At 34.2% G+C, this 18,822-nt stretch overlaps 2 protein-coding genes across 2 annotated transcripts; one reads left to right on the top strand and one right to left on the bottom strand.

The window, feature by feature from the left end:
• Positions 1 to 800: 800 nt before the first annotated feature.
• LOC146911492 (benzyl alcohol O-benzoyltransferase-like) lies at positions 801 to 4,534 on the bottom strand. The gene is made up of 2 exons (XM_085725229.1): positions 4,035 to 4,534; positions 801 to 1,882 (listed from the first exon to the last, which is right to left on the bottom strand). Exons 1-2 carry the CDS (start codon positions 4,473 to 4,475, stop codon positions 944 to 946), a joined length of 1,380 nt encoding a protein of 459 aa, XP_085581355.1. The 5' UTR covers positions 4,476 to 4,534; the 3' UTR covers positions 801 to 943.
• A 2,915-nt stretch (positions 4,535 to 7,449) lies between these two features.
• On the top strand, positions 7,450 to 18,235 carry LOC146911493 (5'-3' exoribonuclease 4-like). The gene is made up of 22 exons (XM_085725364.1): positions 7,450 to 7,814; positions 8,520 to 8,622; positions 9,099 to 9,175; positions 9,259 to 9,450; positions 9,583 to 9,702; positions 9,802 to 9,864; positions 9,949 to 10,092; positions 10,190 to 10,354; positions 10,561 to 10,638; positions 10,828 to 10,914; positions 12,480 to 12,560; positions 12,764 to 12,859; positions 13,530 to 13,600; positions 14,826 to 14,954; positions 15,032 to 15,108; positions 15,191 to 15,231; positions 15,355 to 15,429; positions 15,629 to 15,780; positions 15,873 to 15,977; positions 16,054 to 16,129; positions 16,361 to 16,440; positions 16,775 to 18,235. The coding sequence occupies exons 1-22, from the start codon at positions 7,605 to 7,607 to the stop codon at positions 17,430 to 17,432; spliced, it is 2,880 nt and encodes a 959-aa protein (XP_085581490.1). The 5' UTR covers positions 7,450 to 7,604; the 3' UTR covers positions 17,433 to 18,235.
• The last annotated feature ends 587 nt before the right edge of the window (positions 18,236 to 18,822 follow it).

The raw sequence follows: 18,822 nt of genomic DNA on the forward strand, positions 1-18,822 counted from the left end.
AGATTTCAATTTCATTAAATAAATCCAACAATATCTACTTTTATCATCAACAATAGCAAGAAAGTGTATATGACCATATACGGAAGGAATAGAAAAAGGTCCCAAAATGTCAACATGAACTAAATCGAAACATATATCAAAACAAGTAATACTATGAGAAAATGAAAATCTCTTTTGTTTAGCATAAAAATAAGTATCACAAGGTGAAGAATCTTTATTAATCAAAACAGAAGGAAATTTTGTATTGATGTGTATTAAGGTTTCACAAGATGGGTGACCAAAATGAAAATGCCAAATATTAGAGTAGGACCTACATAATTATACAAAGCAGAAACACTAGGAGATTCTACAATTGAATTATTAACAGAAAGAGTAAAATCAGAAACTTTGAGCGGTTTCAACATCATATTCCATATAGAGGACACTTTGAGCGATTTTAGGATCGAGGGACCATGAAAAATCAGAGTTTATTATTATTTGATACCATGTAAACTTACTAAAAAAAACCAGAAAATTAACCAAAAAAAGTACTCATCTCTATGATTCTTGTTAGGAGAAAAACTTGATCAATTGAATACAAAAAGGATGGTTCAAAGGATGTAGCCTCATTCCCTCATTCCCTTCTCTCCTCTCCAACAGATTTGAATAGAACTAAGCCGTACTAACAAAAACTTACTTCTCTAGTTTTGACTAAGTCAATACAAAAAAAGGTATAATCAACTTGGCCTAATAAGGGACTAAAACATATGTAAAGCAGCCTAAGGCTAAATAAAACAGCCGAAAATAATAAAAACAAAGAATAGGGGTTGATAGAATTATAGTATAAAATCTTAGATACTAGTTAATATATTACAATAACAAACAGGCCTTTCATTATCATTATATAGCACACAAGCCCCCAACTTTATTTAACAGGAATCACGACATTACAAACTACAACAAACTATAAGGTAGACATCACAAAACTAGGAGCACTCGGTGTAAGATGATTTTGGTTACCAAGCATCTCATCCAACTCTTTTGCAAACCTCTTCATATCTTCAGAGGGCAAACAAATTGGTAACATCAAAGTTTCTTCTCCGTTTATATTCTTGTATGGGACGATATAGGTAACTCCAGGAAAAGTTCCAGCCCCACCTTTTGCAACTCCACCATACACCCCTTCACCCCATCCAAAATTCACTTCGAAGAGCCTAGCACGAGTCAAATCTGAAATAATACAAGACCTTACAGTTGTAAATAAACACCGTTCCTTAATAACCATAAGATCGGCCACAGAATGCATGTATTCCTCTGTAACTTCAGCTTTTAATTTTCTTATCAACTCCACTGCATAACCAAATGGGTTTCCACAAAGCTTCCCTGCAGTGGTGACGGCCGCCGGGTAAGCAAAACAGTTACCGTAATATCCAACAAGTGCCGAATTGTTAGCGTTAAACCTCGAGCGTGCATTGGCGATGCACATCATTCGTACCTCTTCATTTGCCTCTAACTGCAGTGCTTTTGAGCGACAACGCCAAAAACATGAAGTGATAAGATCGAATGTGGTGCATTGACGAAGGTGAAATGGAACCAAGAGACGAAGCGTGGCTATGTCAGAAGCTCTAAAGAAGAAAGATTGATGGACTAGAGAAGCAGTATCTTCTTCCTTAATGGTATTTGGCGAAAAAATTTGTTCGTATTCAAAATGGTTGCATGTAATGCGTGGAGGGTCTCTTGCCATTAGAATCTCCCTATTCCACACAGGTTGAATGGAAGGTCGATGTGCTCCTCGAGCCATTTCTGCCCATGCAGTCATGAATTGTCTCAAACCAGCTGCATCACCCATTGTATGGTTCCAATTCATGGCCACTATGAACCCACCACACTTGAGACGGGTGACCTGTCATATTTTAAATCTAATATTAAGTAAAGATATATCTAGGCATGTTGTAAACTTGTAATCAATTCGGTTTGGCATGTATAATTAACATGTACAAAGTTCAAGTAATTGTTTGAAACTGTAGAAATTCATATGTTTTCTTTAATGGAGCATGGAAAAAAGGTAAGTGCATACAAATGCAAAGCTTTTTAAATGGGTCAACCTGGTTATAATTTATTGGTTTTTAACGGTACCCACTAAGATACGATGAAGCTCTTAGTTTACTTTCAACGTTGGGATGGGTTCATGAGCTTAATTTGGAGCCTCTCGACTTTGAGTTGGATGCGAAGAGCGTAGTTGATAGTTTTTTATCACTTGGGCCGGATGTACATAATTTGGAATTATTATCCAAAATTGTAAACCTCTCTTCAAACAGTTTTATGAAACTCAAGTGTTGAGTTTGTGTGGAGTCAGACAAATGAGGTTGTTCATAATTTAACTACGGCAACTCATTATCACCTAGTTTCAAGATTTTGGTTGAAATACCAAATTGTATTGAACACGTCTTAATTAATGAAATGTTAAAAATACGTTTTTTCTTAAAAACATATGATGGAATCTTTTCAGTCCTATAGATAACTTTGAACACGCCTATTTTAATGGAAAATCCTCTAATATATATATATATATATAGGGGTTTGCTAGAACACACCCACTAGTTTTTATGTGGGAGTGTTTTAGCAAAGTTACACCTTAGGGTGTAATTAACCACTTTTTAGTTATTTACTTGCTAAAACACTCCCACATAAAAACTAGTGGGTGTGTTCTAGCAAATGCCTATAGGATTTGCTAGAACACACCCACTTGTTTTTGTTAGAATGTGTGTTATAGCAACATACACCTTAGGGTGTATTTAACCACTTTTTAGTTATTTACTTGCTAAAACACTCCCACATGAAAACTAGTGGGTGTGTTCTAGCAAACCCCATATATATATATATATATATATATATATATATATATATATATATATATATATAGGGGTTTGCTAGAACACTCTTGCTAAAACACTCCCACATAAAAACTAGTGGGTGTGTTCTAGCAAACCTCATATATATGTGTGTGTGTGTGTGTGTGTGTGTGTGTGTGTGTGGAATATAGTCGACGTTGCAGATGCGAAAACATAATATTCTTGAATATAGTCATATTTTTAGCTATATATGTACTCTGTCATTTTATGTTAGGCTTAATAGCAGTTTTGGCCCTCTATGTTTCAAGAAGTTGCGATTTTGGCCCCCTAACTAAAATAATTCGATTTTGGCCCCCTATGTTTTGCCCCCTTTGCACTTTTGGCCCCCTATGCAAATTTTGATCAAGTCAATGCTGACGTGGCGTCACATGTGTAATTTTTTTATTTTTTTATAATTATTAAAAAAAACTTTTTAATTTTTTTTAATTAAAAAAATTACTTTTTTGTTATTTTTTAATTAAAAAATAAAAAAAATACTTTTTAAAAAAAAAATTAGGCTTAATAGCAGTTTTGGCCCCCTATGTTTTGCCCCCTTTGCACTTTTGGCCCCCTAGGCCAATTTTGACCAAGTCAATGCTGACGTGGCGCCAGGTGTGTAATTTTTTTTATTATTAAAAAAAATTAAAAAAAAAATTTTAATTAAAAAATTTATAAAAAAAAATATTTTTTGTTTTTTTAATAATTAAACAAAATTACACATGTGATGCCACGTCAGCATTGACTTGGTCAAAATTGGCCTAAGGGGCCAAAAGTGCAAAGGGGGCAAAACATAGGGGGCCAAAATCGAATTATTTTAGTTACGGGGCCAAAATCGCAACTTCTTGAAACATAGGAGGCCAAAACTGCTATTAAGCCAAAAAATTAATTAAAAAAAAAAATTGCACATGTGGCGCCACGTCAGCATTGACTTGGTAAAAATTGGTCTAGGGGGCCAAAATCGCAACTTCTGTAAACATAGGGGGTCAACTGTTATTAAGCCTTTATGTTATTAACATGGATATTGTAAGTTCGCAAATTCATCTTTTTTGTTTTTAGCAACTTTAAATTTGTATTGTATCGATGTACTATGTCGTCAATTATGAATGAATGAATATAGTTTATTTTTGTAAAAAAAAAAAAACTTGATAATTAATATAATTGGACCTGTATGAGTCGAATGGGACGGTCCATAATTTGTTCTGAGCCTGGAACATCATATAGGAGTTCTTGGAAGCAAGGGAATGGAGGATGCAGAGCATCACCAAATTGATCAAGTGTTACATCAGCCTCAGCTTCAATAAACATGACACCCTCACCGGTACAATCCACCATCAACTTGCGCCTAGCTCCCTCCCTAATCCTTCCCGCAAATGGATAGTAATAAACAAGTGCTTGTGAGAGTGCATGTCTAAGAACCTTAATAGGGTCTTTCTCTGCCATTGATGGTTCGTGACGATAGATAAATATGACAGGAATATTGAAACGCAAACCTTCTTGATCATCAATGTCAGAGAGGAGTTTAACTTCATGAGGAGTGGGTGCGGCTGGAAGCACCAACTCTGGTTGGCACCTCCGCACTGTGAACATTAACGATGATGAAGTCATGATATCAAAAGGAGGGGAAAAAAAGACAGAAGTTTTATTTAAGTGTTTCGTTTTAGCGTGTTGCTACACACTGATTGCCTTCTATTTATAAATGGAGTGTTTGAAGATAATAGTTCAACTGAAGTCTATCATGGCCACAAAAAATAAAAGTAAATATTTGAAAATGCAAGGACCACATGATTGAAACAGCATTTTCAGGCAAATAACATGCAGAGTAGTCCAATGTCCAATCTTGTACCAAGCTCACGATTTCAAGCAAGCTCACGTTTTTCTTTTTTTTTTTGAAGGAGCTCACGTTTTTGTTGTTGGGAATTTTTTTAGAGTGAATAGGTATTTGAGAGAGAAATTCTGACATGACACAACCCCAAATCAATTTTATTTGAGCACAGACTCATAAATAAAAAAAATTAAATGAGAGAAGAATTTTTTTTTGTGGTGGTCGGAGTTTGAACCACGGACCTTGCATATATTATATTATGCATTTTCGCTACCAACTGAGTTAAGCTGATGAGAACAAAAGGAGAAAAGAATTAAATGATGTGACTAAACAATTTGTCTTTTAATTTTTTACATTTGTGTGTGTGCCTAAATAAATTTGATTTGGGTTTGTACCCATGTAAGAATTGCTCTAGGTATTTTGGTCCTCAAATTTGTATGTTTCGGTCAATTTTATCCCTCAATTTTTCGAAATAGTCAATACGTGATTTCGTAAATGTCAATCAATTTAGTTCCTCCGTCAAGTCTCGCCGTTAACAGTGATGACATGTCACGTTAAACGCTGATGTGGAGTCCCAAGTCAGCTTTCACGTGTACTAGGACTAATTTGATCGAATTTTTTTTGACTTTTTTTTTAAAACGTAAGTCAACACAAATTGTTACACCGTCAAATTCAAATCAATCCTTGAATTATGTCATTCACTATCAAATTGATCCCTGAATTATTTACTTCATCTATCAATTTGATCAATGATAGTGTCAAATAAGTTGGATAAACAACTTAATTTGCAGCTTGTAGCATAAGCGCTTATTATGATAAGTGCTAATAGATAAACTATTATTATACCAAAACATAAAATGAAGATAAATTGTTTCCATATAAGCTACTTTCACAAGCAATCCTGGAGAACTTGTGAAAATAAGTTGAAAACGGCTTATGAACTTATCTGTTTTTTTTTCTATAAGCTGTTTTTGTAAGTTATCTTGAAGAACTTATGAAAGTAAGCTGAAAACAACTTATGTATAGTCATAAGGTGTTTTCAAAAGTTATTCCAAACAATCTCAAAGTGCATATGCTAGTAGACAAGCTCGAATGACTCAATCCAGACAAGCCTAGTTTATATATAATACCTTATACTATAAACACGCAATTAAGTTGTTTGTCTAAATAATGTCTTAGTAAAATGCTTTTAGTAACAACTAAAAATGGAATCTTTCACCTCACGGTAAAAAGTAAACAATAACACATTGAACTTCTCTCTCTTCATTCATTTATATTTCAAAGTACAAACATATAAATTTTGAGGAAAATCATTTACCAGAAAAGTATATTCAAAACAACAATTTCATGTGATCTAAACAAACCCATCAAATCTTCAACAACACACAAAGTAGGATGTCTTTTCATAGCAACTACTCAACAAAACTACATGAACAATCATGAAATTCAAAACCGGAGTAATCACAAATTAATTTAGAAAAATGTAAAATGTGGCGAAAATGAAGAACATGTACGTGATTTGGTTACGGTAAGATTAAAATGGCGTAACCAAATAAGAAGAGTTTGAGCAAGGTTTAACCCTAAGTGAAATGAAATCGAATCAAATTCTTTTCATTTTGAAAATATCAAGGATTAAATTTATAGATAAGATAAACGATTCAAGGATCGATTGGATAGTGAGTTACATAATTTAAGGGTCAACTTGAATTTTAGTGAATAATTCAGGGATCGATTTGACTATGTACTAATTTGTATTGACTTTCATTTTTTTTTTAAAAAAGTCCAAAAAAAATCAATTTTTTTATCAAATTTGTCCCAGTACACGTGGAAGCTAACTTGGAACTACACGTCAGCACTTAACATGACATGTCAACACTGTTAACGGCGAGACGTGATGGAGTGACTAAATTGATTGACATTTATAAATTTCAGAGACGTAGTGGCTATTTAGAAAAAATTGAGGGATGAAATTGACCGATGCATGCAAATTTGAGGAACAAAATGCCTATTGAATCAATTTTTTAATAATAAAGGTTGAATGTTAATTGTTATATTAGTATTTTCTCTTTTTTTTTATGATTTGAACTTGAACCATGAATTTTTAACTCTTTTAGTCAGTTAGCTCAAGTTGTTTGAAAAACTTGTATCGAAAATTTGAGGCAAATATGTATTTTCTTCCTTATCTTTTAATAATGTAAATATGAGAACGAGGTAGAGTTATTAAAATCGATCAGGCTTAACAGATGACACATTAGCCCATAATTTGGATCAGGTTAGGCTATAATAAAAAATCAAGACAAAAAACAATCAGGCTTTTTTTTTCTTAGTCCATTTAGCCTTTGTTTGGTTTAGTTTCTTGTTGCCTAAAAAACACTTTTAGTAGCCTCAAATGTGAAAACCAACAATTCCAACATGTTTGGTTCAACTTCTCAAAATCAATTCTCATCTCAAAAAGTAATTCTCGTTAAAACTATAAAATAATAATATATTATTATGTATTCCGTTAGCCAAAATAGTTTTTTTGACAAGGTTAGCCAAAATAGTTAATGATGACAGTAAATAACTCTCTTTTATAACGATTGATATGACAATAAAATACTTATATAAAAGACTAATACAAGAGGATTAACAAAACATTTTTTTTGGTGGAGGATTAACAAAACATTTTAATACTAGAGATGATTTTGTTAAACTTTTTTATTCGAAAATAACTATTTACTCCATTTATATTACCAAAAACTAGAAAAAGGAAAGTTTAATATTTCCTTATATTTTCCTTCAATTGTCAGACGGCCACCGCATCCGCCCGTACATTCGAAACTGGCAACTGAGATCATCATCTCTTCTTAAATCTTATTTATTTCTCTCGCCGGTCGTTTCTGGACCGGGCCGAACCAAACCGAACCGGAAATATGGGAGTGCCAGCGTTTTACCGGTGGCTCGCGGATCGATACCCGCGATCTATTGTCGACGTCGTGGAGGAAGCACCTTCCCCCTCCGTCGCCGGCGGTCCTCCGTTTCCCGTCGATGTGTCAAAACCTAATCCCAACGGCATGGAGTTCGATAACTTATACTTGGACATGAACGGTATCATTCATCCTTGTTTCCATCCTGACGGCAAGGTACCTACCCTACCTACTTCACTTTCATTCAATTATTGTTTTGTTTTTTCGGTTGAAGAAATTCAATATCTATAGCTATAGAAGCAAGAAAATTGTAGTAATGAATTTCTGAATTTTATTTTCAATTCACCATTGTTTTGGTTATTTCATTTACTTGTCAAGGTCTTCATGTGTAGTGAATTGATAAATTTATATTGTGGAATTGTTTGTTCATAACTTGTTGATGCGTTTAGATGAATTGTGAACTTTTATTGTAACTAGTGTTTATTGAAGTTGTGTTCTGCCGTGACAAAAATTGATTTTGAATAAATTAATTTTAAATAAAAGCAGAGTTTAATTTGATTTTGAATAAAAGTAGGTCAATGTGAAGTGATTTATGTTCGTTACATTTACATTAAAGCGAGTTGAATCATAAATCTGAGTGTGTAAATTACATTCGGGGTCAGAAGCTACAAATCCTAGCTGTAAGTTAGAACTAATTCTGTAGACAAGATCAGTTCTTCTAGATAACTTTACGTCTTCAAGATCAATTTTAACAATGATCGCGTGATTAGAGTGGAATCTCATGAAATGTAAAGCAATCTATTATTCTATGGCAATTTTGGATCAGAAATTTATTGATTGTGTCTGAAATGGTGTAATCATGTAATGTGAAGTTAAATTTTTGTTCTGCATGCTGCTTGTTGATTAATTTTTCGAATGCAGCCAGCACCTGCTACCTATGATGATGTATTTAAATCAATGTTTGACTACATTGACCATCTCTTTTCATTGGTTCGACCAAGGAAGCTTCTTTATCTTGCAATTGGTATGTCGCACTTTATTTATTTATTTTTTTTTTTTGTATTTATGTAATGCACTAACTTCACTCATATACGTGTCAAATTTACTAATGTTACCGGATCTTCGTTGCCTGCTTTTTAAGTTATAAATCCAAGATGTCGAAAACCGAGTAATGACAATAAAGATGTTTATTAACATCTAGCCACTTGGTTTCCATTAAGCCTTCAATTTCTTTTCAATTATTTGTAACTTAACACATACAATCCGAAGCGGTTTGAGCATTAAAATTTACTGCAAATATTTTCAAGTGAATACTTAGATAAGTGTTTGTAAAAGCAGAAAAAGCCAATATGGAAAAATTAAAACTTGTGTCCAATTTTTGGAATGCTGCAATCTTTTTGTCTATATTTTGTAATGTTAAGATTGTACGTCTTATTTAACTTTGAACTGATTTCTCACTCCAACCATTTCTTTTCATATTTATTTCTCTTGCCCGTTCAGATGGTGTTGCACCAAGAGCCAAAATGAACCAGCAACGTTCTCGCCGTTTTCGAGCCGCAAAAGATGCAGCTGAGGCTGTAAGGAAATGAATGTGCCTTTGTTTACAATGCTGTCTTGCTATTTCTGTGATGAAATTTTGAGTTATAGTGTGGTGTTGTAGGAAGCTGAAGAGGAAAGGCTTAGGAATGAATTTGATGATCAGTTAGAACTTTTGACTTCCAAAGAAAAAACCGAGACTCATGACTCAAATGTCATTACTCCTGGCACTCCGTTTATGGCAGTGCTGTCGGTGGCACTTCAATATTACATACAAACTAGATTGAATTACAACCCGGGCTGGCGGAATACGAAGGTGCACTTGAACTTATCCTGATATTTTCTTTACCCAAATGGCACATACATCCATTTTTAGGATAGTTTGTCTATGTGTATTTATATTTATTTATTGATTTATTAACGGGCTGCTTTGGGTGATTATTTGAAGGTCATGCTTTCTGATTCAAATGTTCCTGGCGAGGGAGAACATAAAATAATGGATTATATTCGATTACAGCGTAACCTTCCTGGTTTCGATCCAAATACTCGACACTGTTTGTATGGATTGGTAGGTTTTTGTCCAATTCTGGAAATCTTCCTTTTATCTGATGTTGGTATATTTATCAACTCATTGATTTTTACGTTGGTAATGTGATCTTTAAATCAGGATGCTGATTTGATTATGTTGTCCTTGGCTACACACGAGATTCATTTTTCAATATTGAGGGAGGTTAGTTTCTACTGTATGAAGTGCTGATTTTAACTCTATTGATCTCAATGGATTGCCTTGATGATTAATTATCTCAATGAGCAGGTAATAACTTTTCCTGGACAACAAGAGAAGTGTTACATGTGTGGCCAAGTTGGCCATCTTGCAGCTGAGTGTCGCGGTAAGCCAGGTGATAATGCTTTGGACTGGCCTGTTGACGATACTCCAATTCACAAGAAGAAATATCAGGTTGAAGGATTGGAATCTGGCATATCAATCTGAATCTTTACTTATTTCTCTGTTGATTTTCAATTTTTCATTACTAACTAATTAAGTCTATTCACAGTTTCTTCACATTTGGGTGCTGCGTGAATATTTGCAATATGAATTGTTGATTCCTGACCCTCCGTTTGAGATCGACTTTGAGCGCATAGTAGATGATTTTGTATTTCTATGTTTCTTTGTTGGCAATGACTTTCTTCCGCATATGCCAACATTAGAGATACGTGAGGTAAGCATCTGGCAGGTGCCATGTTAAACTCAGCTGTAGCTTGAAACAGAAAATATGCCAAATTCGTTCTGCTTCTTGTTACTACATATTGATATTTATTCTTTAGATATGGGACCTTAAAATGCTTAAGTTATGCCCTTTACCCGGATAGTTTGCTTTCCACCTGATGATTGATGTGCTCTTTGATAAGCTTTTTACTTTCTCAGGGGGCTGTGAATTTATTGATGCATATCTATAGAAAGGAATTCACTGCCATGGGTGGTTATCTTACTGATGCGGGTGAGGTAAATTCCTCTTCTCTCAAATTGTATTTGGTTTTGCATTTGTTGCTGTAAGTCAGTGATTTGTTCTTGAACGTGATATATTCTTTTTCGGCAATCCTTCAATTGCTTTTTTCTGTGCTTTGTTGACTCTTTAAGTCATTCATGCGGTGTTTCGTCTTTTTTAATGATCATTGCAAATAAACCTTCCAGGTTTTCTTAGAGAGAGTGGAGAATTTCATTCAGTGCGTTGCTGTTCATGAAGAACAAATATTTCAGAAACGAGTTCGGATTCTGCAGGTATTGTGATTTCTGACTTTTTGTGTATTGACTGGATTTCTCTTTGGAATGGGTAATTATTATGAATCTTTAAACTTCTGAACCATTGGAAGTTTTGCACTAATCAAACTTGTTAACTGTCACTGTTATGATTTTGTCAACAAAAAAAAAAAAACTGTCACTGTTATGATATTTTCATGTTCTGTATTTAGCATTGTTATAAAAAACGCGACTTAAGTCCCAAAATCCTGGTTTTTGAGACTTTGCGTAGCTTCAACGACTCAAATCCATAGCAAAGTCCCAAAAACAGGCAAAATCCTATCAAAGTCGCACAAAATCGTGAAATCCATTCAAAATCGCAGGATTTTGATGGATTTTGAAGGATTTTGTTCATTTTTTTTATAAGGGTCAATTTTTGACCCGGTTCGTAAATTAACACGATTTGAATCCATGACCCGTTCTATAAATACCCAAAAGGCAAACTTTTTTCATTCTTTCACTTCCCCCCACATTTATGTATATGTATTTTGTGGACTTTGAACTTTAGTCATTTATGACTATATGCAATATTTAACATTATTTTTGTTTTGGTAGAATGCTCGATTTTGATTTCGATTTTACGAGTTCCGACTTTGCTATCCTATATCGATTCTACCAAAGTCCTTCAGTAAAATCCTTCGATTTTGATTGCAATTTTACGAGTCCCGATTTTGCTACTCCCTTTCGACTTGAAGTAAAGTCCCGATTTTGATAACCTTGGTATTTAGAGTTGGTATAACATGCTTGATGCCTCGAAACAAAATTGTTCTGTCAATATTGATCTGGGAAAATCTTCAATTTGTTCTATTCCATTTTGCTTCTGCAAATTTTTACCCGTTCAGTTGATGAACATGATAGTTTTCCTCAATCTTGATTATTGTCACATATTTGAGTTGATCTGAATTTTATTTCGTAAGAGTTGAAGCCTTAATTATACTGCTTCATAAGATTTAAAGTTGCAATGGGTATATAAGGAGGAGCTAAATTGACTTTGGCTACTTAACAGATTAAATAGTTGTAAAAGGGGGTGTAAACTCTAGCTGTTCATGAACTTGATCTGGTTTTGTCATACTTTATCCAACAAATGTATGATGAATGACGGAAATGACTGTAGTACTAGTATAGCTCAATGGTTAGTCAGGTTTTGGTCAGAATGACCCAACATACATTCATATTTGTTTCCCTTGGTTGTCTCTTCCCTTCCCATCCTTTTGTATTATTCTAACAGGAATTGTAAAGGGGGTGACTGTGACATTAGGATTCATTTCTAGGGGAATTCATTCACAAGTTACATTGATGCCTGCTCAAGGCCGGCTTCTTAATCTCATGAACTAATATATATCTTTAATATGGTTTTTAAGTTTACTTGTAAATGTATAATACTTGTGATTGTGATTTGGTTGTATTTTAGGTTCAAGAAATTAATGAAGTGATGAAAGCCAGGGCTTGTCAATTTCATGAACTGATATGCACAAGCCATGTGTATCTTTAATATGGTTTGAAGTTTAGTTGCAAATTTATAATACTTGTTTTTTGGTTAATTTTAGTCTCAAGAATTCAATGAAGGGATGAGAGCTAGAGCAAGAGGAGAAATGCCTGAAGAGCCACGTGCCTCAGTTGTAGACAAGGTTCAGTTATAATTGTTATTGCCAGAATCATTTGAGCAGTTGGTTTGACTAATTATTTTTATTGAATTTTTAAACACGTGTTTGGGAGCTCCACCACAATTAACCGAAAGCATGGCTAATGTTAGACCACATGAAATTCAACGGTTAAGAAATCTAGAATTCATGAGAATCTTCTTATTAACTGCCGGCGTTTATTATCTCAGGTTAAGTTAGGACAGCCTGGATACACGGAAAGGTATTATGCCGAAAAGTTTGGTGCATCAGATCCAGAGGAGATTGAGAGAATTAAGAAAGATATAGTAAGTTCTGCCAGTATTCTTGAAATTGTTTACTGTTCTTTTACACACATTCACACTTACGCTAAAACATTGATGGCACAAAATGGAAATAAGTATTTAAATTACAATTTTATTGCTTTAATTTTTTGAAGTCCATATCTTGAATGATGAGATATTCAATTTTCTGAAACATGTTTTAGACAAGCTTGTTAATTTTTCCATTTTCTATAATGAATGTTGGACGCATGCTGATAGCATGTCTTGAATTTTGGTCTTTCTATCAGCTTGTGTTTCCCAAGGAGGAAAAATAATTCAGTGCTAAAGGAGTATGTATTCCTTCCATTCAAATCTGAACATTTGTATATGGTTTGACCTTTTTTAACTTCTATTGGAATTTGGAAATAAAAAAAAAACTGCCAACAGTAGTAGGTACTCGAGGATTACCCAAAATTGTCTCCGTAAGAAGAAGAGGGAATATGCTTGTATAGTTCCTTGTATGCCATGCTCATTTGTAAATAAGTTCTGAGCACTGCTGCACTGGCTGCAAATGTATTAATAGATATTTGTTGGATTGTATATTTTTTTACTTTCCTCACTTCCTGGTAATGGATATTGTGCTCAACTCCATTAATTCATGGTTTTTATGCATATCACATTAAGAGATAGCTGATTGTCACCTCTTTCCTTGTAGGTCTTGAAATATGTAGAAGGCCTTTGTTGGGTTTGCCGGTATTACTATCAGGGTGTCTGCTCGTGGCAGTGGTTAGTCATTATTTTGAGATAACAGTTATAGGTTATATTTGCTCTCCAGTGCTTGCTGTTTTTATGTTATTGGATTAACAAGATGTGCATGATATACTGTTGGTAACGAGTTTTGGTGAAAAATGTACTTCTAAACTCATGCTGAGAGAACTTATTTCGACTTTTATTAGTACTAGGAAGGTGACTTGTCTTGAATTCTGGATATTTGTTTGACTTACGATTATTTGGTAGCTTGATTCTGATATACTAGGACAATGGGTGTCTTAATCAATAATTGGTTTAAATATGTTTTTAGTTCCTGCAAATATACTACATTTTGCTTTTAGTCCCTGTAAAAATATTTTTTATTTCTAATCCTTGCAAATAGTATTTTTTATGCTTTTGTTCTTTGTTGTTTCTTTTAGTTCCTGAAATCTTAATTTACGTTTGAATTGATACATACAATATGTAGAACATTTGGTTTTTGTCCTCCAATACTATGACTACATATGAACTAAAATGAAAATTACACACATATTACAAAGACTGGTTCTGACATGAACACATTTTCCAGAGACTAAAAGAACATCAAGGACCAAAAGCAAAAAATTATATATTTGCAAGGATTAAAAACAAAAATATTATTTTGTAAGGACATAATTCAAAAGGTGGTATTTTTGTCGGCACAAAATATATTTAAACCAAAATAATTTAATTGATGTGTGTCGTACAACTAATTTAGTTTTTATTTTATTTGGTGAGTACACAATTTTAGTATGATGCAGGTGTTAAGTAATTGTTTTGCATATCAATTATTCCTCATTTCATAATTACACTTTCTTGTGTAACCTCTCCACGTTGTGTTGTAAGATGATGAATATTTTTTTAAGATGCTTTGTATGAAATATAGCGAGGAAAAACAATGGTTTGAATATTCTCTTTCACAATTGCACTAAGTAACTTGAGTTGCAAGTTTTTTCTGCATCTTTCCATTCACTTGAAACTGTGAGTTGCTACTTGGAACTTGTAAATTTCATTGAAATCTGATATTACCCAAACGATGGTTGCTAGGATGAACTTGAAATCATGGTTTTAAAAGGAATGTAATGTAATAAGCTGTAATATTCACTGGGATATAGCCTATAGGCGTTGGGGTTTGAGTTGATGTAATTATCTCGTAGTGCCATTCATTTTATTGAAGCGTCACTTCATTATTTAATTTTTTCAATATTTATTGTTTCATCAGGTATTACCCGTACCATTATGCTCCTTTTGCTTCTGATCTTAAAGATTTAGCTGATCTGGAAATAACTTTTTTTATGGGAGAACCATTCAGACCATTTGATCAGCTCATGGGGACTCTACCCTCTTCAAGGTTTCTTCACCTCCCGAATCTTCAGATCTGTTGTATTGTATCTTCATATATTGACGCTTGTTAATTTTTTGATACAGTTCAAGTGCACTACCTGAAAGATATCGTGATTTGATGATTAATCCTTCATCGCCTATTCTTCAATTCTATCCTTCTGGTGAGATCACTTGGCTGTTATTGATATATTCTGCTATATCTTGTATACATTCTGGTATTTTACTTGGATTGCCTTTTGACAGATTTTGAGATTGATATGAATGGCAAAAAATATTCCTGGCAGGTAATATAGTAATGTTTTGCCGTGTGTACACATGTGCGTACAAATGCGCTCGTATGTGATTTTTCATCATTTAAAAGCTTTAGAATGAAGTGGTAATAAGGCTATTGTTTGGAGTATTTTCAGGGTGTTGCCAAGCTGCCGTTCATTGATGAGAAGAAGTTGCTTTCTGCCACAAGGACACTTGAAGGCACATTAACGGTCTGGAAAATTTATTATTATTACATTTTTCTGGGAGGAGTTGTTTGTTACTATGTATTGTTCTCGTCCACCATATATATGAATTAACTCAGATTTGTGGTCCAAAACTGTTGGCCTTGAAATTATATCATTTAAAGAAAAAATCTTATAAGAAAATGACAATTATTTTTTTATCAAAATAGAAATGTGTTATGTGCAGGAGGAGGAACAGCTCCGAAATAGTAAGATGCTTGATTTGCTTTATGTCAGCCGTGCACATAAGTTGGTTCCACATATCTTATTCTATTACCAAAATTATAGTCATTTGCCTCATCAACAAAGACCTGTTCTGCCAATTGACCCAAGTGCTAGGTAGTGAATGTGCTTGTCATATGCTTTATTTATCAATTCTCGTTCGCTTTTTCATACGGCTCATGGGTTTGTCATGTTTTCTTTATTGGCAGTGATGGTATGAATGGATTTTTGTGGTCATATGAAAGAAATGTGTTCAGAACCGTTGTATCTTCTCCCATCAAAGGCCTGCAGGATATCGCGTGTAATCAAGTTTTGTAAGTGTTTTCCTTCAACCTTCCTAATATTTTAAAATTTTCAGATGTACTTATGTTGAGTGTTTTTAAATTTCAGAAATATTACTTATCTTAATCCTCGCAGTCATAGGCATATCCCAAAACCTCCGGATGGTGTAGTAATGCCCCAAAAGGTCTGTATACTTCTCTTGGCATCTAATATAAAATGTTAACGAATTCATCCCGTACACGGTGTTCCATGACTAGATTTTTGTGTCAATAACATGGCTCAGATGGTTTCCATGTGTAAAATCGTTCTATCAACTACCGTGTCATTATTTTCAAAGAAAATTTTATTTCTCATCTATTTCCCTTTTGGTTCAACGATATTGATCACATATACTTTGAATTGGTTATGTTTGCAGATATTACGATCCCTTGATATTAAACCTCTGCCTGTGTTATGGCATGAAGACAATAGTAGGCGGCATCAAGCCAGAGAAAGGTGAGAATCCATTCCGGAGTCTGTTAGTTTGATCATTGGTGTAACGTTATTTTCATATTCTTGCACGCATCCCAGAATTACTAAAATTTAATGTTCAATGCGGTAATATTACTACTATATGCGGATTATTTTTGAAGAAATCATCCACACTTCAAGTTATATTCTTGTGGAGAATTTAGGATATTTCATGTTATGTTGAGGGGTTACATTCTCAGTGCCCTTCAAACTATGCTCATGGAGATTTTGGTGTGTGAAATCTGGTCTTTAGAATGTGAGTGTTGAGTCCTATACATTGAAAGAACTCTTACTTTTCAATTTGTGATACATCTCACAGACAACCGGTACCTGGAGCAATTGCCGGTCCTCAACTAGGAGAAGCAGCTCACCGTCTTGTCAGAAACTCCCTTCAGTTCAATAATAATACATCCTATGGATTACCGGACCAGTTTCCAAGCCATCATACAATGAACAGGGTCAGATCAACTGGAGCCTCTGGATCTGGAAAATATTATGGTGAGGAATCAAGTGCTTATTATGGACAAAATTACAATCCCCAGGGCATGATGACCAGGCCTAGATTTCCAATAGCGTCTAATGGTTGGCAAAATGACAGACAGAATATTAGGATACAGGATAGGTCACAGCATCATGAACAGTTCCACAACATGAAAACTGGATTTCAAGCTTTGACCATAGATGAAGGTGTGAGACCTAGGTCATCTGCAGTGCCTTCATCAAAAACACCTGCAATGATGTTAATGAGGCCGCAAAATTCAGGGCACACAGCCAATCTACAACCCCAATTTGTCCAGAACATTGGTCCTCCTATACCACCTCCAAATTGGATTAGTAAAGCTCCAGATACGAATGGAATGTATGCTAGACATCAAGAAACTGCAGTAGGGGGAGCTTATGATAAACCCATCAAGAAAGTGTACCAAATTAAAACTCGTAATCCCCAAGATATGCCAGAACAGGGGAATCAATGGTGATTGTTGTGGACTTTATTTGTCTTATTTAACTGGAGTGCTCTTGCTTATTGCTTCCCTCATCCCCAGACTGGAGCTCATCCAAGTTCATAATTGGAGTTTGAGGGGGCACTTATTTGATACCATCATGCAATAGGCAGAAAAATGGTTATCAAAAGCCATCAAAGACAATCTGCAGGGAAGGTGCTGCTTTTATCTTTGCATACTAGACATGGGACTTCCTTGATAGTGGTCCAGGCCTAAACCAGCTGGAAAGGTCCGAGATTCATGAAATGTTCACAATTGTCGTACGTTCCAAGTTCTGTACTCATTGAGCTGGTCAAGGCCATTGGAGGATATCAACTAGATTACTGTAAAACAAGTGTTATAAAATCATGCTAGCCTCGGGTCTCATTCAATTCTTGTCTTTCATTTTTTTTGTATCTGATGTCAATCTTCAATGTTATGTAAAGCTTAGACTGGTGGAGTAGAATGAATTAAATGACCGTATAAGGTAATCCAATCGATCAAGTTCCAAATAAACTATATAGGGGAGGTTGCAATATGGATGGTAGAATGTCTTTTTCCTTTTAAAGAGTCTAGCGGTGAAACTTACACATAACAAGTGTTAGGGTGTTGAGAAGGGAAGAATTGCGGGGTTCGAACGTCCTTTGCAGCCTTTTACCATCTCTTTTATCGGTCTGTGTCTGTTGTTGTATCAGTCTCCGTGTCTGTTGTTGTGTAGAGTGAATAAATAATGTCAAGTTTTACTATTTGAATTATTAAAAATAAACAAATTATTGTACCAAAAAAAAAAAATAAACAAATTATCTTTCCTCTTGTTCTACGCAACTTTATTTTTGTTTTATTTGATTGTTTCTTTCTTTCGTTCTTCTAATATTGAACATTCAATTTAAATCTATGTTCTTTTTAGAAGAAAAATTATGGTTGTGTAACGGTTGAAATCCATCAAATATTTTTCTTTTAGATTTATGTGAGATCTTATTGTTCAACTATGTCGTTAACCTTTTAATCTTTATCTCAAAAAAAAAAAAAAAAACTTTTAATTTCTTGTTGACGCTGTTGTTGACTTAGAAGCATAAATGAATATTTGAGTTAATAAATTATTGAAGACAAAAGGAGAAGATGAAAGTCCATAAATGAATATTCGTTATAAACTTTTAATTTATAACGAAGTATGATTCAAGGAATATACTCTGATTTTGATGAAATATGTCTATAGCACAACAATTGTGTGTTAGCAGCCTTACACATTTCCTTATAAGTGAGCTCAAAAAATCCTTAAGGCTCTTTATGAATTAGGAGGGTAGAGAAGGGGATGACTTTGAAAGGATGGAAAAGAATAGAAATCTTTCATCTTATTTGAGAGATTGATTTTGTAAGGAGTTATATG

Source organism: Medicago sativa, chromosome 7, assembly GCF_051527215.1.
Source record: "Medicago sativa cultivar Bolivia chromosome 7, Bolivia_mono, whole genome shotgun sequence".
NCBI classification, from domain to species: Eukaryota; Viridiplantae; Streptophyta; class Magnoliopsida; order Fabales; family Fabaceae; genus Medicago; species Medicago sativa.

What these genes read in the sequence shown, in the direction of transcription:
- LOC146911492 (XM_085725229.1), bottom strand. Translation starts at nt 4,475, where the DNA reads ATGACTTCATCATCGTTAATGTTCACAGTGCGGAGGTGCCAACCAGAG. An exon ending in GTCCCATTCGACTCATACAG is followed by an intron (nt 1,883 to 4,034) that starts GTCCAATTATAT and finishes AAAATATGACAG; the next exon opens with GTCACCCGTCTCAAGTGTGG.
- LOC146911493 (XM_085725364.1), top strand. Translation starts at nt 7,605, where the DNA reads ATGGGAGTGCCAGCGTTTTACCGGTGGCTCGCGGATCGATACCCGCGA. An exon ending in CGGGCTGGCGGAATACGAAG is followed by an intron (nt 9,451 to 9,582) that starts GTGCACTTGAAC and finishes GATTATTTGAAG; the next exon opens with GTCATGCTTTCTGATTCAAA. An exon ending in CACTTGAAGGCACATTAACG is followed by an intron (nt 15,430 to 15,628) that starts GTCTGGAAAATT and finishes TGTTATGTGCAG; the next exon opens with GAGGAGGAACAGCTCCGAAA.